Source organism: Suncus etruscus, chromosome 2 (genome assembly GCF_024139225.1).
Source record: "Suncus etruscus isolate mSunEtr1 chromosome 2, mSunEtr1.pri.cur, whole genome shotgun sequence".
NCBI classification, from domain to species: domain Eukaryota; kingdom Metazoa; phylum Chordata; class Mammalia; order Eulipotyphla; family Soricidae; genus Suncus; species Suncus etruscus.
The window spans coordinates 12,577,319-12,598,601 of NC_064849.1; the positions used below are offsets into that span (position 1 = coordinate 12,577,319).

The window sequence follows — 21,283 nt, forward strand, 5'->3', positions numbered from 1 at the left end:
TGAAAGTCATGGATTCTGTGGTTTGAGAACTTGTTGCCTGGCCTAAAATTTAATAACCAAATCCTATGGAGAAGAAACAAAACTTATTTTTAGTTCACTAACTTAGAAAAAGTTCAAGTGTGTTATTCTGATCTGGTAGCCATTCTACCAGACATTTTTTATTTGTTTGTTTGTTTTTGTTTTGTTTTTGAGTCACACCTGGCAGTGCTCAGGGGCTACTCCTGGCTCTACGCTCAGAAATCATTCCTGGCAGGCTCGGGGGACGAGATGGGATGCTGGAATTCAAACCACACTCCTTCTGCATGCAAGGCAAACACCCTACCTCTGTGCTATCTCTCCAGCCCCAGACTTTTTTTTTTTTAACGGCTTTTGGGCTACACCCAGTGACGCTCAGGGGGTTACTCCTGGCTATGCGCTCAGAAATCGCCTGTCTTGGGGGACCATATGGGATGCCGGGGGATCGAACCACAGTCCATTCTAGGTTAGCATGGGCAAGGCAGATATCCTACCGCTTGCTCCACCACTCAGGCCCTAATTCTACCAGACATAATCATCACTATCTATACTGGCAGGAGACAATGAAAACCAAACACACAGTAGATAGTGATAGAAGTTATTACTACTCTTGTTGACCAGAACCTGGAAAGTTATTCTTGTGTTAGAAGGCTCAATATTCATATGCTTCGTATAATTTTCAATTCTTCACCAAATTCTATAATTTAAGTTTAAAAAAAAAAGCTTTAATAGAACATATCAAGTACCACTGAAATAATTTTTAACCCTAATTTCAATAGGAGACTACCTACTGTCGGTTTGGGGCTGGAGCAATAGCAAGGCGTTTGCCTTGCATGCAACCAACAGAGGACAGATGGAGGTTCAAATCCCGGCATCCCATATGTTCCCCTCAGCCTGCCAGGATTAACCCCTAAGCACCAATAGGTGTGACCCAAAAAACAAAAAAAATCTTGGTATCAAAATCAACCTCAATATTCCATAATATGTGGAGATAGTAAATTACCATTTGTCATTTTAAAAGACTTAAATCGAAAAAAGAGGGCCCGGAGAGATAGCACAACGGCGTTTGCCTTGCAAGCAGCCAATCCAGAACCAAAGGTGGTTGGTTCGAATCCCGGTGTCCCATATGGTCCCCCGTGCCTGCCAGGAGCTATTTCTGAGCAGGCAGCCAGGAGTAACCCCTGAGCACCGCCGGGTGTGGCCCAAAACCCCCCCCAAAAAAAAATCGAAAAAAAAAAAAAAAAAAAAGACTTGAATCAAAAGTATCTATGAAAGGAGCCGGAGAGATAATGAAGCGGTAGGGTGTTTGCCTTAGATGTTGAAGATACAGTGGTTCGAATCCCAGCATCCCATATGGTTCCCTGAGCCTGCCAGGAGCGATTTCTGAGCGTAGAGCCAGGAGTAACCCCTGAGCGCTTCCGGGTGTGACCCAAAAACCAAAATATATATATATATATATATATGAATGAAAACTTCAAAATATAAATAAATTGCAGAATAAATTTGTTGTAAAAACACACATAATATTACATGTCATGACTACAATTTTGTAAAATATCTCTGAAATCAAGAAAATGGGGGGCTGGATCCATACTCTAGTGGGTTGAGCACTTGCCTTACAGGTGGCCAACTCCTAGTCCATATATAGTCTACCACGCCACACCAGAAGTGAGCCCTGAGTGCAGAGCCAGGAGTAAGCCCTGAGCTCTTCCAGAGCCAAAAACCATAGAAATAAAAAGACCAAGGAGAAAAAATGTTCCACCACTCTGGAGATAAAGGCAGCCTATTTTTTTTTTTGGAAAACTGAGCTTTGTTTTTAAAGTTTTACTATATATTAAAAAAAAAAAATAAAAGCTATGGGGCCAGAGCAATAGCACAGCATGCTGCTGGTCAAACTTGGGTTTGATCCCTGGCATCCCATATGGTCTCCCGAACCTGTCATAAATAATTTCTGAGCCCCTAATTACCACTGGGCGTGGCCCCCAAACAAAAATAAACAAATTTAATTAAAAAAACAAGTAAATAAAAGCTTTAACAGAAAAATAAAGAAGGGAGAAGCTTATAGGGCCAGAGCAGTGGTGCAAGTGGTAGGGCATCTGGCCTTGCAAGCGCTAACCTAGCGCTAACCCATGAACTGCAGTTCAAGTTCAATCCCCCAGCATTCGTTCCATATGGTCCCCAAGCCAGGAATGATTTCTGAGCTCATAGCCAGGAGTAACCTCTGAGCGTCACCAGGTGTGGCCCAAAAACCAAAACCAGGGGCCGGGCGGTGGCGCTAAAGGTAAGGTGCCTGACTTGCCTGCGCTAGCCTTGGACGGACCGCGGTTCGATCCCCCGGTGTCCCATATGGTCCCCCAAGCCAGGAGCAACTTCTGAGCACATAGCCAGGAGTAACCCCTGAGCGTTACCGGGTGTGGCCCAAAAACCAAAAAAAAAAAAAAAAAAAACCAAAACCAAACCAAAACAAAACAAAACAAAAAAAACAAGGGAGAGGTTTAGAGGAAAGAACTCAAGCCTTGGGGAGATAAAGTTCCTCAGAGAACAGCTACCTTGGGTACCCTGAGTGCTATGGCCTACTGTGGGAGACAAAAATAAGTGAAGTCACAAAGGTGGGCCTGTGATTGCATTATTTCCTTTTAAAATGTTCTATTTCAAAAAACCAGGTCACCGAGCAGACAAAAAAGCACACTTAAAAAGGTAGAAATCTCTACAAATTATATCACTAGGTAAATGTTTTTATAATAAAAATGTTTAAAGGTTCCTTTGCCAAGCAATATACAAGTGATTTATTCTCTAATACTTGAGCTGGATTTTTAAAATATCTCTTTTGCTTAAAATAAAACATAGTGTTGGCTAAGACACTTAAAACATTTTTCAGCTCGCCTCGCCTGTCTTGTTTACTTACTCAATCACCTAAGTAAAACCTGTTGTGACTGAATATTAAAAGGCTCGTGCTCTTCCCCTGAGATCTAGAGCTAAAGGACTGTGTATTCGAGAGAATGGCAGCGCCCCAAACCCTGGAAGCACCTCAAAACCAGCTGTGTGCTTTGACCAGTTGCGCCTTTGGAGAGAGGCAGATGGTGGGGAGATGCTCTAAATCTGGAACAGCAATTTTCAAGGCCACCAAAGTCAACTCCCACAACTGTCCAGCCCTCTCATGCGGCTCACATTGCCGCCTGTCTGCAGTCAAAGGAAATCACTGGGCTGTCTGGATATTTGGTACAACTGGAGGCATTAGGATACCCTGTGGCTATCGGATCAAATCCTTCTCATCTGGGTGCTCTGATTTGACACTGAGGGCAACATCAGGCAAGCAGAAATGGTGGGAACACAGGAAGGACAACCTGTCCCCAAGTGCTGTATGGCAGAACTGTTTCTCCCAGATGTCTTTCAGTGGTGAATATCCCTAAGGATGCTTGAACCAATTGATAATTGAGCAAAACATCATGTCTAGTTCCATGAAGACTCTGGCTGCCTGGAATATGGTCACATCACGCAAGACACAGGGCAGGGCCAGAGCCAGAGCGATAGTATAGTGGGGAGGGCATTTTCCCTGCACACAGCAGACCCAGATTGGATCCCCAGCATCTCACAGCGTCCCCTGAATCCCTCCAGGAGTGATCCCTGTATGCAGAGCCAGGAGTTACCCATGAGCAATACCAGGTATACCTGATCCCGCAAAAAAGGAAAACTATTTAGGGCTGGAGAGAAGCAGAGCAGTAGGGCATTTGCCTTGCACATGGCCGACCCAGGACAGACCTGGGTTCAATCCCGGCATCCCATACGGTCCCCTGAACCTGCCAAGAGCGATTTCTGGCATAGCCAGGCATAAACCCTGAGTGCCGCCAGGTACAGCCCCCAAAACAAAACAAATAAAAACAAAAAATAAACAACAAGACTTATTCAAATACCACAGTCTATTTCAAAATCCAGAAAGTAGTGCTCAAAAGTTCTCCGACCTCCTGAAACCAGGGAGCCGATCTAGCAAGAGTGAGTTCTCTGAGAGAGCTGGGCTGGGGGGAAATCAGTGCTGACAGCTAGCGTTTCCAGTCAAGAGGTAAAAAGGGTCCTTTTCCCCTCTCTTGGCAACTCAGCTGGAACAAGTCCAAGCTGGTGCTGTGACCAGCCATAAACAATCCCCTCCAGCATGAGAAGCGACACTCCACAGCCAGTAAGGTGGCCCTGAAGCCAGCCTTCACCGAACAGAGAAACGCAGGCTCTTCCACCTAACCCGCTTTAAGTTTCCGATAAATCTCTGGCAACCACAGAGCACACAAAGCTGCTCCCACAAGTTTACTAAACTCCACAGTGTCTCTCTGGTGACACGCTAGTTCGCCTTCAACTCTGGTCTATCTGAACAATTTCCTAGTTGTCCAGTAAATATAGTACAAATTTATTACAATACAACAGTATTAACCCAATTTATGCTACTGGTGCGAGAAAACAAAAAGCAGCAATGAAAGGCAAAAAATCACACTCAGGAGGCCTCACTCAGAGATGCTCTGCTCCAGAGGTTCAAACCTCTGGGCATCAAAATGAGTCGTCAAGTTTTTTTGGGGGGATCACACTCAGCAGTGCTCAGGGATTACTCCTGGCTTGACGCTCAGAAATCACTCCTGGCAGGCTCGGGGGATCATATGGGATGCCAGGATTCGAACCGTCCTTCTGCATGCAAGGCAAATGCCCTACCTCCATGCTATCTCTTCGGCCCCAGCAGTCACGTTTTTAAAGTAGACCCCCCAAACTAAAATACAAATGAAAACACTCCATTACCAGAAGCTGGAGAGAGATAGTACAGTAGGTAAGGTGCTTGCTTTGCATGTGATCAAACACCTGAAACCCTATATGGTCTCGTCCATCCATCCTCCCCTTACCCCAAGCCATACCAGAAGTAATCTTAAGAAGTAAGCTTAAGGCTTAAGTCCTTAAGCTACTGCAGCAAGAGAGGACTCAGACCTAAAGGTTCCGACTCCAACACAGAACTGATAGCTTCTACCTTCTCTCTGAGGAATACCCCTTTCCCATTTGGCTATTTGTTTCATTTTGAGGGACATGTTCAGGGCTTACTTCTGGCTCTGCACTGAGGTGAGGCTCAAGGATTATATCAGGTGCCAGGGATCAAACTCAGGTTGGCCACACAAAAGACAAATGCTGTACTATTCACCTGCTGTACTATTGTATCAGCTCCCTATTTGATATTTTAACCCATGGTATTGCCAGTCTGGAGCTTGAGCAGAAGCATCTGGGGACAAGTCAGGAATTTTGTCCTAAATCATTCCCCAAGGGCATGGAGAGACACTATAGTGAGGAAGGCATTTACTTTCCTTGCATGTGGCCAATCCAGGTTTGATCTGCAGCATCCTTATTGTCCCTCAAGGCCACCAGAAATTATTCCTGAGTACAGAGCCAGGAGTAAGTTCTGAGCACTGCTGGATGTGGCCTAAACCCCAAAATAAAATAAAATAAAATCACTCTCCAAGATCCTAGGGTACATTGAATAAAGCAAGAGTTAGACGTGTCTCCAAAACTTTTTTTTTTTGCTAATATTGTAAAGGCTGATTAAATTACAGCTTTATTTGCTGGGGCAGAGCCCAGCACAAAGACCATTCTACTGGGGCACCTTGGGGCAGAATGAACTTTTTGGGCAACATTGACAACAGGCAGCCTACTCCTTGCCTGAGGAGGGGCCTCGACATGCACAGATACTGGCTTTATGGGATATCCGAGTTAGACTCACTCAGGCCCGCATAGTCTAGAAGGAGGACAGAGGAGTGCCTGTCTGAATCAAGATCCATGGTGATTCCAGACTCTTAGTCTAACAAAAGGAAAGCCGTCCTGTCCACCAAACTCCTCATTCAGTATTTCCTTCAATGGGTAAAAAATCTGCCTCAGTTCAGCAATTTTTGAGTCTACACATTGCTTGCTTTAAGGGGAAAAAAAAAAAAAGGCAATTTCTGAGTAAAAAGGCGCCCCCACACTGCTGAAAACAGGGACAGAGAAACGTTGAGTAAAATCTAATCTCGACCCAATTTGAGGAGTGAATTAATTTGTAGCTCCCCCCAAGTCCCCAAGCCTTCTGAAGGGAAATTGAAATCTCCCCTGACTGCCAGAACCGACTGTACTTGCAAATGGTCTTGGCATTTCCTTCAGGGCACAGCAGTAAAAGCACTTCATAAGAAGCTGGTATGCCAGAGCTCATCGTGATACATACTGATGAGCTATGAAAAACCAATTCTATCATCCCTGGTGGGAAGCATGCAGACACCTCTCATGGAATAAGCTCATTTATTGTGCTCACCAAAGCGCCCGTGTGTGAGCACAGGGCACCCACGGGCCAGCTCTGAGCGGCCACAGCATCCGTCATCCTCACACCAGAGAGGGGCGCATGATCTGCAGGCGGTCGTTGGGTGTTCTGACAAATAGGGTGCTCTCCATCATATGTCCTCAAGCCATTTGTCCTGCCCTTTCTTAAACAGAGACAATGCACTAAAAGCTGGGAGAGAAAGAAGGGGGGGAGGAGGAAAGAGAGGAGAGGTAGAAGAAAGAGAAATGAGAGTGGATAGAAAATAGAAAAAATTGGGGGAGAAGAGCTGAAGAGAAAACACAGCAGGTAGGTGTTTGCCTTGCATATGGTCGACCCAGGACTGACCCGGGTTCAATCCCCAGCATCCCATAAGGTTCCCCGAGCTTGTCATGAGTGATTTTTGAGTACAGAGCCAGAAGTAACCTCTGAGTGTCATTGGGTGTGATCCAAAAACAAAAACTTTAGGGAGAGAAGAGCAGGAGAGGGAGAGCAAAGAGAAGAAAAGAGAGGAGGGAGAGAGGGGAAGAAGAAAAAAATTGACAGGAGAAAAGGGGGGTAGGGGAATGGAGGAGAGGTGAGGATGAGATAGAGAAGGCAATGGGAGGGGCACAGCTCCTTGGAATAGTCTCAACGAATGAACCACATCCAATTACATTCAGTAAAAATGTTCAAACTAAGCGCCATACAAAGACAAAGTCTGCACAGCTCTGGGTAAGACAATGAAATGTCAGAGCAGGGTGCTGCTTTGCATATAGCTGAACTGAGTTTAATCCCTAAGCAGAGCCAGTAGTAAACCCTAAACACCACTAGGTATGGAGAGAGGGAAGGAGGAAGAGTGGGAGGGAGGGAGGTCAGGGTAAACTGACCCTTCACATCCCAGTTGAGTCACTACAAGAGAGTTGATGCTCAGCACATGCTGAGAGAAAAAAACATGAGCACTACTTCTTAAAGACATGTGTCAGGCTGTGGATTCTCTTGAATAGACAGGGGATGGGGGTAACCATGTGTAGCTAAGGTCGAGACTTGGTGCCTGACTCCACCCCTGGCACTCTAGATGGAAGGCCTAGGCTTTAAAATGAAGACAATATCTGGCAGGAATCATAGAGCAGGAGAGTCTGAACAGCAAAGGGTTTGATGTGAGTAAGGGAGCTGGCAGTTAGACCCGATTTCTTTGCATATATACTGGCCCTCGTGTCATATAAATTATATACTAAACAGCCTTGGCGGTAACTCCTGCCAGCTTGCCCTTAGCCAGGGCCAAAGCAAGTTACGGGAGAGCAAGAATGCTGGGTTTCCTGTTCCCACGTCCACAGTGGGCCACATGGGGCCCCAGAGCCTGGGGTAGCCACCTAGTTGACAAAGTACAGTAGACAGGGAGTTTACCTTGCACAGACAACCCAGGGTGGATCCCCAGAATTCCATATGTTTCCCTGAGACTGCCAGAAGTATTAATTCCTGAGTGCAGAGTCAGGAGCAAGTAACCACTGAGGATTGCCGGGTGTGACCCAAAACCAACCAACCAACTAATAAATAAAAAGAGAAAGGATCTGAGCAACCAAGATGAGGTGAGGACAGTAACCTCGGCTAGACAAGTTCTCGCAAATGAAAGGAACAGAACAGTCTAGGTAAAGGTAGAGGCCCTGGGGTCGGGAGGCAAAGACCTGGGGTGTGACTGCCTTCTCCTGAAAGCCTGGAACAGAACATAATCCACTACTACACTAACATTTTTTAAGTCTCCCAGTATGTTCATTCTATTGTTTCTAGAAAAGCGTATCTAAATCAGACGACAGAGGGAGGGAGGGAGGGAAGAGGGAAGGAAGGAGGAAGGAAGGAGGGAGGGAAGGAAGGAAGGAAGGAAGGAAGGAAGGAAGGAAGGAAGGAAGGAAGGAAGGAAGGAAGGAAGGAAGGAAGGAAGGGAGGGAGGGAGGGAGGGAGGGAGAGAGGGAGGGAGGGAGGGAGGGAGGGAGGGAGGGAGGGAACTAAAACTAGACACCTACCAGGTCCTATCAAATTCTTGTCACATTCTGCATCCCTACAATCTCCAAAAAAGTATGGTTTGCTGCATCTCAGAGAAAAGCAAAGGAGCAGCTCAGCCTGTGGATAGCCCACATGGCAGGGGCCCTCCAGCAAGGCCTGGATACTTCAGACTCAGAATATCTGGGTCAAAAACCAGGGGATCACCCCTGAGCAGACGACGGGCAAGTCTTCCTTCCCAGCTCCCTCATGCAGAGACACAGTTCCTCTTTCTACAAACCGAGGTCACAGAAAAGTCGCCACTCCCAAGCCCCTCTGAGATCATCTGCAAGAGCAGGGCTGCTGCCTGGCAGAAACTGATGATTCTTTGGGAAACACAGACCAGAGTGGGAATAAAAATAACAGCAGGCAGTACTTTTAGCTCTCTTCAGCCAAAAGGCCTTTGACCCAAGGATCTTCACGGGGCTTGTTTTTCCAGGCACTGATTTAAAGTGAACAAGGTGATAAGAGAAGGTAAATCGCTTCCTGGCCATCCATCCTCGTAGTGCCTGCCATGATGATGGCACTTTGAACAGGGAGGACAAAGATGGGCGGTACCCGGGCAAGGAAAGAGACCAAAGGGCACCCTTACCAATACTGCTCAGAAAGAACTGGTGCCATCCTGCTCCATGCACTGTGCCAACTCCAGCTGCCTCGGGATTTTCTCCACACCTGACTCAATAAACTCTTCCCCCCAGTGGCCTAACTCATGCAGCCAAAAGCTAATTTAGAATAATGCAGAAATAGGTAGGAGTTTGCCTTCCCTCAAGATTTACTTTTCAAGCCTGGCAAGAGCAGAACAAACTATTATTTGCATATGTGAGTAGTTTGATGTCCATCCCAATTTATGTTAGGAATATACGTGTTTGGGTAAGCTAACATTGAGAAAAGTCTGGTGCTAAAACAAACCCTTAGAACATATTTATTTTTTTCTTTCTTCTTTTTTTTTCTTATTTTTTCTTGTATTTTTTTTCTTTATATTTTTCTTTTCCTAAAATCACAATCACTTGAGACAATGCTGATGACAGTTATTAGATGATTTTCTATATGGGTCATCTTTAAAAATGACAAAAGCAGGACTAGAGCAATAATACAGCAAATAGGGTATTTTCCTTGCATGTGGCTGACCCGGGTTCAATCCCTGCCAACCTTGCTGGGGTTACTCCTTGATTACTGCTGGGGGATGTTTTCAGCACTGCTTGGGAAACCATGCACGTGCCAGGGACCCAACCCAGTGCTCCACATGCACCAGGTACCCCCTGATTAAAAACCACCCTCTCCTCTTTCTGAATAGGTTGAGAATGAATGACTGTGCTTGACTATTGCAGTGGAGAACAGTAAAAATAGTTCTTATTTTGTGCTTCAAATCCTGCTGGAATATTTTTCTTCACAGATAAAACTATTCTCTTTTTCTTTTAAACAAATGGGAAAATAGAGCAAAAATCAAATTAGGCAAGAATTTTCAGTGCAACATCACAGGAGGATTCTTGAATCCTCAACTATTTTTGGTATGCATTTCAGTGGGGGGAAAATCTAAATGGACTCATGTCCCAATTAGAAATGAATTTATGTCTCTACTGCCCATTTCTTTTGAATAAAACTCATTATCAACAATCTTTAACTGAGATAAAAATATAAAAATACCTTAACTAGTCTTTCTAATCAACACTTATTCCAACTGTTCTTCATATTGGTAACCACATTTACTCCAAAACTAGATACAGCCTCTATCAAGTCAGGCTGGTATCTATCACCTGATTTTTATAAGAATCTGATTTTATTTGGGGGGGAGATACATGCTGGCGGTGCTCAGGGGACCAAGTAGGATGCTGAAGATCAAACCCAGGTCAGCCACATGCAAGTTAAATACCCTTCCCACGGTGCTATCACTCTTGCCCCAAAAATTGGTTTTAATAGAAGCAGGAATACTGCCTTAAATATTTACAGGTGAGTAAACTTCTTCATTTTACTTGACACCAAACTCAGAATCTAGGAAAAAATGCAAAGGGGCGGGGGACAGAGGGATAATACAGTGGGTAGGGTACATGCCTTTCACACAGTCAACTTGGAGTTCAATCTATCCAGTTGGATCCCTAAAACAGCATAGGAACCCCTCAGCACTACTAGGAGTAACTTTCAAGCAGAGTCTAGAGTAGCCTCTGAGCACTGCCAGTGCAACCCAAAACAAACAAACAAAACAACAAGAAGCCCCAGTATGATAAAAACCAATAACTCAAAAAAAAAAAAAAAATCACTAACTCCAACTGTTCAAACTCAGAAGCTAGGAATCCAGATGTTTGGAATTAGTTTCTGTCTCTGCAGCACAGGCACCTAAATACAAACAGTGACTTTACTATTATACAGACCTCCAAAGCACAGTATCTTACCCTGCAGAGCTCTGATAAAATTGTGAAGTACTGCAGAGAGAAGGAAATGATATAATCAACCCAACACTCAGAAGACACTTCTTTCTCTCAGGGATAGAGTGATAAATGAAAATTGCCTTTCTCTGTCTGGCTTACCCAGAATCCTCTAAAACCCTGCTAAGAAAGCCTGGTTAGGATGGAGTTTTAGGGTTCGGACACAGAGCCAAACTATGGTCAGCTTGAGGTCCATACCTACGTTAATCTCAACTCTGCCACACTCTCGATGAATCACCTGGATATTCTCTGAGAATGCTTTGTTATTGGGCTTCTTCCTAAATCACAGACAATCTCTTATAGCAACTAAGAGGGTGGAGGATTCTATGGAAATGGAAGGTGGGGAAGAAAAACACCCTGAATGTGCAACTACCTCACAGAGCGGTAGTACCCAGGTAGCCAGCCACGGTGAAGCACAATCCTTTGACAAAAGAGCCAACTCCGCCTAGTACAAAAGCATGAGCAAATGTTCACTTCACTGGAACCATTTAGATGGAACATAGCAGAAACTTTGACCTGGATTATCTGAAACCCCGTTTACATAATGACCAACTCTTCTAAGAAATAATACCAAGAGAACAGAAGCGTAAGTTATCTCACATGGAAAGTTTGCTGGGGTAAGTTAGGTCTATGGGTGTATACAGAATGGTACACCCCCCCCCCCCATATCAATAGTCTCCTGTAGGGACATTTATGTACACTCACAGATACAATCTCCTGTGGAAATAATTTAAAGTGACTAATATACCAGTTCTTTGCCTTGGAGAGAACCTTTGGCACGGTTTAATTTCTTTTTATTTTTTAAACCAAAATATTTAATAAATTATCTCCCAAAGGTTAGTTTCTATGTACAAAAAACATCAAAGTAACTAGAGATGAGAAATACTGAACTACATATGGACTCCATGCCCTAATAAATGGCATTCCAAGCTGGAGTGCTACCGCTTAGAGAACCTGGGGACCGATACCGGATTACTTACTTGTTAAAAAAAGGTTCTATGAGCTTTGATTTTGCAGACACATGAATTTTTGGAGGACTGAGGAAAGAACCTAATAAACAAGAGAGACAGAAGATTATACACAGTTAAACAACGTTGTACAGCTCCAGCAGAACTACCATTAAATTGACAGTGTGATTCACCAAGAAATGGGACTGAAGAGCTAGTACAGTGAGGAGGGAGGGTATTTGCCTTCCAAGAGTGGACCCAGGTTTGATCCCCAGCATCCCTATGATCCCCAGAGCACAGTCAGGAGTAGTTCCTGAATGCAGAGTCAGAACTAACCCCGGAGCATCGCTGGGTGTGGCCTTTTATAAAAACCACAAGGAGGGGCCAGAGAGATAGCACAACTGTAGGGTGTTTGCCTTGCAAGCAGCCCAGCATTCTACATGGTCCCCCATGCCGGCCAGTAGATTTCTGAATGCAGAGCCAGGAGTAACCCGAGGGCCGCTGGGTGTGACCCAAAAACTAAAAAAAAAAAAAAAAAACCCACACAAGGAGAGGCTGGAGAGATAGTACAGTGGGGTGTTTGCCTTGCATGAAGGCCACCTGACTTAATTCCCAGCACCTCATATGGTCCCTTGAGCCCCTCCAGAAGTGACCCCTGAGCTGAGAGCCATAAATAAGCCCTTAAAACTATAAAGTGTGACCCAAAAGCAAAAATTAAAAAAATAAAAGATAAAATAAAAAGGCATGGGGAGAAGCCAAGGTGTATGTATTTTTCCACCCCACCTCTGGGACTCCACCTCTCCAACCCTCGAACCTCCTTTTCGAAACAGATGATGGATTCTAGAGAAATGAAAGGTGCACTGCATGTGTGACAATCCCACAGAGCAAGAGTACCTAGGTAGTTGGCCATAGTGATAAAGCACAGTCCTGTGATATAAGCGTCGTAGCCCGCCTCATGAAGCTGCTCAGATGCTGTGTCGTAGCTTGGAAAACCTTCTGCACTTTCTAAAGACAAAAACAGAAAAACACATTTTCCCAAAGACAATACAAAATACAAAGATGAGTCCACAATGTTCCACTAGCCATGTGAGGTAGAGATCTCAGTAGGTAAAGAATAGCCTATTCACCCCTTGGCAGGCTGTGCTGAAGAGTCCCTGGACATGGGGCCTGTGTGCATGAGAGCCAGCCTCCCTGCCTCCAACCTAGCCATGCGGAGTACCACTCTAGGACAGTCCTCCACTACTGTTTCTCTATGTTCACAAAAAGGAGCTTGTGATGAGTAACAGGAGGTCCACGAGAAGTCAGAGAAAGTGTGTCGGGGACCCTGAAGACCACAGCCATCATGTCTCTGTTCCATGTCCTCAGGCAGTCATATTATGCTGGACCACCAGTTGGGTAAAATGGAGGTGCAACTGCACCTCCCTAGATGGCTTCTGGGGGGGGATCACGAGTTAATGTGAGGACAGGAATGCTCACACAATGCATGGGGACATGGCAAAGAGCCAGGAACTGCAATCTAGCCCTGCACTGGGCACTTTCTCAAAGCAGACCCCAATCAACACCAGCCAACACTGTGTTTGCAATCTTAGATCCAAAGATGAAATCACCCTTAACTCCAAACACAGATGCTGAAAACTATCTCAGAGCCTCGGGCCTGTTCATCAAAGAACCCTTTCTACCCAGTCATCTCCTCTGTCACACTGACATAGGAGTTGAAAGGACAGACAGCATCTGGGAAGGGAGCCTTAGATGATATTCTACGGAAATAGTCTAATAGAAATGACGACTTCCTAGAATAATCGTGAAAAAGATAATCAAGGAGGTCCCAAAAGAAACACAAGCACAAATGGCAATTAACCATGAAAAGTCTCTCTCCTTATGGCAACAAAAAGCTCTTTAAACAGAAATTCTTTAGGGGTGAGGGATGTGACTCGGGGCGGGGAAGGTGCAGGCCTCCCACACCTGAGACCCTGGCTCCATCCCTGCATTACAAAAAGAGAGAGAGAAAAGAAAAAAAAAGCGTTATTTTTCTTTTTATTTTTTGGCGGGGGAGGGAGAGGACATAGTCAGCAGTGCTCAGGGGTTACCTTTGGCTCTGTACTCAGGAATTACTTTTGGTGGGCTCAGAAACCATATGGGATGCCAGGAATCAAACCCAGGTTGGTCATGTGCAAAGCAAACAATCTATCCGATGTTGCTATCATTCTGGTTCCAAAAGAAAGAATTCTTTACGTACTATCCTCTACTCTCTAGCCAGCTGAAACACCTAATGCCCAGATCAATTATCCTCATAATACTGTTATGGGAAAGGTTTAGAGTTTTCTTCCTGTCACCCCAGTTCTTAATTCCTTTTCACACTATTACTCAGAAAGGGAGGCAAATAACTGTAATCTTGGCTGCTTTAGTACTTCCACTGTCAATTCTCAACCATTAGCCCTATTATCTCTGTCTTCAGGAGTTTGCTGGCTGTAGCTAATGGAATGCCAATTATGGTATCAGCAGCACGATTAGGCTAAGAGGCACCAAGGAAGCAGCACCTGCAAGGTTTGCCTAATGTCTGTGTAGGGCCCAAGGAGGTGGCAGAAGCTCCTCCTCCCTCTGGCTCCTCTGCTGCCACCCCGTGACAAGGCAGGGCTGGACATTCTCTCAACTTGGGTTCTTCCAGCACATAAATTAGTTTCATTCTACCCCTGGCATTCATCATCAATCCTTTCTCCCTGCTTCAAGAATGCACCATGGAAAAGAGAATTCATCAGGTTTGGGAAGAATTCCAAGTGCTAGGAAATGAAAGCCCTAAAGCTTTCACTGCCAAACTTCTCCATGAAAGGACATCCCGACTTTCTATTAACATGAATCAGACGTAGGCTCAGCAGACCAACTTCTTCCGGAAATGGTGACCCACTGCGAAAAGGAGCACCAGACACTGTCAGGGTAGGCTTCTCCCCCCACCCCTTAATCCGCATCACTACTCCTCATGGTGGGGTGGGAGGAGGGTGACGGAGGATGGGGCAGATGCAGACATGGGTTCAGAACACAATATATCTCACCAACTTTAGGAGGGTTGAAAGGTATCTCTTTTAACCGCTTTTCTAATTCTGCAAGGGATGTATTGTTGATGATATCCTGCAAACCAAAGTAGCAGAGTTTTCGTGATCTTGGTGCAACATATATTTAACCAAACACGGGAAGGGGTTAAAAAAAAAAAGGCATTTAGTCTTGCCCCCCTTGTGTTCCTTAAAGAAACACAGGAGTCCTGAACGTGTAAGAGAAGCAAGCAGCCAGTTTCCCCATTGCAGAAAGGAGAACAACTGTGCATATGGGCGCTTGTCTGTGCCTGGACCTGAAAGCCAGGCTATTTCAGCACACATTTCTCTCCAGTGTCCTACTTACTTCATAAAGTAAACATATCTAAATTTCCAAGATTATAAAAATATATCCAATAAAACAGAAAACAGGGGCTGGAGCAATTCTTTTGCTGGGGAGGACATTTGCCTTCAATAAGGGTGACATGGGTTTGATCCCTAATACCTGATAGGGTACCCTTCAAGCCCCATCAGGAGTAATTACTGAATGCAGAGCCACGAATAAGCTCTGAATACTGCTGGGTGTAGCTCCAAGACAAAAAAAAAAAAAAACACAACATTAAACAAGGAAAATGGAAGATGTATGTGAAACTATTCAAATATACATTATACATTCTAATATTAAAGACATATAAAAAATAATGAATAAAAATATAATTCCATCACAAGAAGACAACTGCTATTGACTTTTTGTTATACTTCCAGTCTTTTTCCAATTTTCCCCCTCTCCTTTTTTGGGGGGAGTATTTAAAAATGATATTTTTTTTCTGTCCCCCCCCCCCCCCGAAAATGATATTTTAAATGGACCAGAATTCTGAGGCACAGAGCAGCGATTCAAAAAATACCAAAAGGGCCCGGAGAGATAGCACAGCGGCATTTGCCTTGCAAGCAGCTGATCCAGGACCAAAGGTGGTTGGTTCGAATCCCGGTGTCCCATATGGTCCCCTGTGCCTGCCAGGAGCTACTTCTGAGCAGACAGCCAGGAGTAACCCCTGAGCACCGCCAGGTGTACCCAAAAACCAAAAAAAAAAAAAAAAAAAAAAAAAGATAGCACAGTGGTGTTTGCCTTGCAAGCAGCTGATCCAGGACCAAAGGTGGTTGGTTCGAATCCCGGTGTCCCATATGGTCCCCCGTGCCTGCCAGGAGCTGTTTCTGAGCAGACAGCCAGGAGTAACCCCTGAGCACTGCCCGGTGTGGCCCAAAAACAAAAACAAAAACAAAAAAATACCAAAGGAGCCAGGAAAATGACTCAAAGACTTGAAAGCCCCTGCTCTGCACGCATGAGCCCCAGGGTCATCCCTGGCACATGACACTGCTGAATGCAGTCTCTCAGTACTGTCAGGTATGGCCCACAAACAAAAAAACCCAAAATGTCAAACAAACTATAACTCTCAGTTGTAGTTCAAATATTTCAAATACCTTAAAAGGCTGTGTGCTGGCCATCAATTTTGTATCCAAGAGTCTAAAAACAAAAGCAAGTTGAAGAAGGTAAATCGAACATTCATTACTAAATCTATTCTACTCAAATGGAGAGTGGGTGGTCTTAAGAGCAGACAGAGAAATTGAGCCCAGAAGTGTCTGTAGGTGTGGTGCCAAGTGTCCCTGGACAGGAGGCCTGGTCCAACCCTCTCTGGAAGTCCATACTCTGACCCACTGCATGACACTGGGTGGGATGGGCCCTGTTGCTCTCCAAGGCCAGTCCAAGGCCTGCAGGTCTCACAGGCCCAAGCTCTTCCTGTCCTCCTCCACAACACAGACTGCAGGATTTAAATCCTTAAATGCAAAATCTGCATCTGAGAGTTTCTGGCCACAGTTATTTCTTACTTTTCTATTTCAGATGGTCAGACAAAATACATTAAAAAACAAAAAGAGGGAGCGAGGAGAGAGAAAGGCACTGAGAGGAAACTCCCAGTTATTTCACATCACTGTGAGTTCATGAGGCAAACACACAGAAAGAGCCTGGAGGAGAGAGCAACTACCGACTTCAGGAGCAGGCGGACTCCACTTCGACCCTACGCTATAAGTTCCACATAGCTGACAGGTGATCAATAGTGAATAGTCATGTAACATGCACCGTTAACTGTGGCACATGCCAATAGATCAAGGCATTAAGTTAAAGTTGAGAGTTAAATAAAAAAAAAAAAATCTCTACAGAGAAAGTTCTTGATTGATTACAGAACATTCCCAGCTTCCCTAAAGACCTGGTACATCCAGGACACTAGAGAGCATACAGACAGTTCTGCTGCTCAATCTTCACTCTCAGCTGCACTCCGGATTTGTAGCAAAACTATCAGTGATAAAAAACAAACTGATCCAAAGTCCAAGATCTTGATTAATGTCCCAGCTTCTATGAACGGAATATTACGTCTCAACGAATGACCATAAATCTACAGTTCTACTTGATCCACATCCCAGTTTCTATGAACAGAACTGTAATGTTTAAAGGAATGACCATACACCTACTTGTATGAAATGTGCTGCGGCAGCTGTTAAAGCCAAACCTGCACAGAAATCTTACCTGGGGAAAACACATGTCGTCATCTCCTTAAACTCATTTAAGTCCTAAATCAAAGAAAATGACTAGTTACCATTTGACTAATAGATTCAAAAGGGTAAAAATAGAAAGTAGAGGGGCCAGAGCAATAGTACTACAGGGAGGGTGCTTGCCTTGCACAGGGCTGACCTGGGTTCATTTCCCGGCATCCCATATAGTTGGTCACCCAAGTACTGCCAAGAGTAATTTCTGGGTACAGTCAGGAGTAACCCCTGAGCACCACTTGGTGTGGCCTCCCCGCACAAGAGAGAAACAAAGTAGATCCAGTTCTACAGTTCTCTTCTCCAAACACTGGCATGTCTCACATGGCTAAATGCACATCCAGTCAAAATTACTTTAAACTTTTTGTAATTTTATCACTAGTAAGACTCAATCTGATATAAAATTCCAACATAGCCAAAAATTTAAGCAGGAATTATGGCTGAAACAGGAATAGGGGAAAGGTTCCTTTATGTAAGTAGAAAACTTTGAAGGAGAGTAAAGCTCTCTTGCACAAATTCATTATAATCATGAGATTAGCAGTTATTTCAATAAAATGATTTATACAGGAAATGAATACACTGTAAATTGCATTACAACCATTAAGGAATCCCTCAGGTATGTTGGTTAAAATGGCCACTAATTCACCAACTTTTCAGCATACAACACACACAAACAGTAATCTTGCTCTAACTAGTCAGAAAATTGCTCAAGTGGTACCATTAGGAAGTACCAGAATCAAGCAATCCATTTTCCTGGTTTATTTTGATCAGGAAGTCCAAAGCTGAAATGAGACTGCTCTAATGTTAAATAGGCTCGTTTACACACATAATCGCCAGGTGACACTGGGTAGTCGTAGTCCTGACCCTCTGTCCTTCAGAACTATTCATGTTTCAGAGGAAATTAACATTTCCAATTAGCTTTTCAAGCCTATCATTATAGGTTGTACTCAAGTCAACATGAAATATTTTCAAATTAACGGACAAAACAAGGGCAAGTGGTTTCACTGCTAATTCAAACAAAAATGCAATTAATGACTATAATTTCTCGGTATTGTTACATTATAAAGCCTTAAAAGCAAGGAAAAAAAAAGAAATTATGTTCACATCCAGGGCCAACACCTAGCAGAGCTCTCATTTAATGCCTTTTAAAAGATGTAGCTGAAGTACCAAGATCCCTAAGAGAAGACGCTCTCCTAAGTCAATTTAATTCAGATCTCATACATACAAAACATGTGCTCTACCAATAAGCGACATTCTTTACCTCAAATACTTTTCTTTAAGAGAGCTTGATTCTGTGTTGCATAATGCTCAAAGAACCATGTGGTGCTAGGAAATGAACCCAGGCCTTCGGCATGACAAAGCATGCACTCAACTTAATGCTTTAGTAAAGTCTGTTTGGGGTCACAAGCAGTGATGCTCAGAGTTATCCCTAGCTCTGCTTGGGTACTTGGGTGACCATGCAAGGTGCTCGGTATTGACCCCGTGTCAGTCATGAACAAGGCAAATGTTCTGGCTTTGTACTATAGCTCTGACTCCAATCCAGTGTATTTTTAAAAGCAAAATTTAGAACTCATGACTATAAACCTCTAAACAGGTTTTCTAAGGAGTCGCTTCTCCTCATTTTTTCCAACGCTAAATTAGAGGAAAGTATTTATTTTCTCAAACAATAGAATGTCACCAACTTACCCAGACTGCCTGAACAATAAAATCAGAGATGAAATCACTTCTCCCAACCTCTAACTAGGCAACATCCAGCATGCTCTTTCTCATAGAATTCGATTCAAACTAGTTTCATTTAAATACACATTTTTATACACCAACTGCCAAGCATGGCATTTAGATGCAGACAAGAGAAAGACAACGCTCCTTGTCCTAGGAGTTCAGCGCATCAGACACTGGTGAGCTGCCAACACCGGACCAACACATTCCAGAAGCAGAGCGAGGTAAGACTACAGAGAGGAAACGCCTCTTATTGGGTCAGGAGCAGGCCAGCAAAACATTAAACTGGACCTTAAGCAGATGAAGAGCTGTTGGCCAGAGAGGTTAGAGAAAATTTAGAGTGGAGGAAAGAAAATCCCAGAACACATCTGGGCAAAACCACAGAGCACTTCCCAGAGAAGGAATTAAGTGGCGGGACTCTAGAAGAAGATTGGGTGAGAGAGAGACAGGCTCATGTGCAGGAGAAAGAGTCAACTGTAGCGGACACAAATGCTGTGGGGTGCATTCGGAATTTTAAGCAGGATCAGTGCTGCACAGAGCCACACATGACAAGACTGCAAAGCTGGTGCAGCTGGACACACACATTTTTTACATCAATGCTCAGATGAGCTGCCTCTGTGCCAGGCTCTACCTGGGGTCCCCCACACAGATCAGGCCAGGATGAAATACACTTTCCTGTCCTTCCCAACAGCTTTACTGCATCAAAGGTGCAAGAGTTAGAAGAGAACCAAGGACTGGAAACCAAGTCAGTGCGATTGGACAGAGACAACAGGAAGAGATGACCTAAGCACTATGCTTGATGGAACAGTACTGGGCTGCCATGGGTGACAAGAGACATCATGCCATGTAGATGTCTGGAGAGACAAAAACCCCTCATGATTTCCATTATCTGGGGAAGATAAAGCAACAGAGCAAACAAAACAGAACTAAGATGCAGAGAACACGATGGTCATAAGAAGAGAAAAGAGTCTGAAGGGTTGATGAGACAGATAGAGGGGCAAGGGAAGCTGATTTGGAGTGAGGATCACAATCAAGTGTTATAGGTCAAATTATGCTGTCACCTGGAAATCAGCATCATGTCACAGCCCTCAGTGCTTTAATTTACTGATCTATTTTGAAATTGAACCCAGAACTTCACACATAGAAGCCAAAGTAACTTTAATGTAAGTATATGTAAATCTATGTATGTGTGTATGTCTGTTTTGAATATTTGCATTTTTAGTTTTTGAGTGACACCCAGCGATGCTCAGGGCTAACTCCTGAGGTCTATAGGACCATACAGGAATTAATGCAGGTCAGACGCAGGTAAGAAAATCAACTGCACTGTCTATCTCTCCAGTCTCTCTGTGTATGTGCTTTAGTTTGTTTTGTTTTAAGTTGTGAAAGGAGCGGCTACTTTGGTCTATTTGGCCAGTAAGAAAGGTTGATGTAGGGGCCGAAGCCTTGCATGTGGCCAACATAGGAGGAACCTCGGTTCAAATCTCGGCATCCCATATGGTCCCCAAACCTGCCAGGAGCAATTTCTGAGCAGAGCCAGGAGTAACTCCTTGAGCGCCTCCAGGTGTAACCCCAAAACCAAAAATAAATGAATAAAGGTTGATGTAAAAAAAGGCAGTTGGGGGGGGGAAGGGCAGTTGATCAGTGGAAAACAATGGAAATTAACATTTACTCTGTTCAATCTGTTTCTTTTGAGATACACAATTCAAGTCTTTTGAGTCCCGCAGGATGACACATTGTCAGAAAAGCAGTGACAACCTTCCAGGTCACATAAATCTGGACAAAGGGACTCACTGTATTTCTAGCTGGGCTGCGCTGAACTTTTCCAAGGCAAATTCAAAAGACTAATGTCAACTGAAGGGGAGATATTTAAAGGGCTAGAGAGTAGGTTTGGCATGCCAAAGTCCTGAATCTGATCTTTAGTAATGGCTGGATTCCCCAAACACCAGAGCAGTTGGGAGCAACTCCTGAGCACTACAGGTGGGGCCAAAAAAGAAAGTGTTTGCCTTGAACACCGCAGGTCCAGATTCAGTATCCTGCTATCCCACATGCTCTTCCAGTTCCACCAATAGTAATACCTGAGCACAAAGGTAAGAGTAAGCCCTGAGCACAGTTGGATGTCACCCAAAAACAAACAAAACCTCCATTTAAAGGAGGCTGGAAGGAAATGCCCATGGAATGTGCTTTCACCTCTAAGAGAAAAAAAGATAGCTTGCTACAACATGTAAAGACTTGGAGGGAGAGGGGAAT

The 21,283-nt window shown here is 44.2% G+C and overlaps 1 protein-coding gene across 1 annotated transcript in view; it reads right to left on the reverse strand.

The window, feature by feature from the left end:
* The window catches only part of PARN (poly(A)-specific ribonuclease), a 114,625-nt gene that overhangs the window by 62,080 nt on the left and 31,262 nt on the right, over nucleotides 1-21,283 (reverse strand). Inside the window, 5 exon segments of the mRNA XM_049768455.1 lie at nucleotides 11,733-11,802; nucleotides 12,594-12,704; nucleotides 14,747-14,822; nucleotides 16,202-16,244; nucleotides 17,301-17,344. Of these exon segments, the coding sequence (XP_049624412.1) occupies nucleotides 11,733-11,802; nucleotides 12,594-12,704; nucleotides 14,747-14,822; nucleotides 16,202-16,244; nucleotides 17,301-17,344 (344 nt within the window).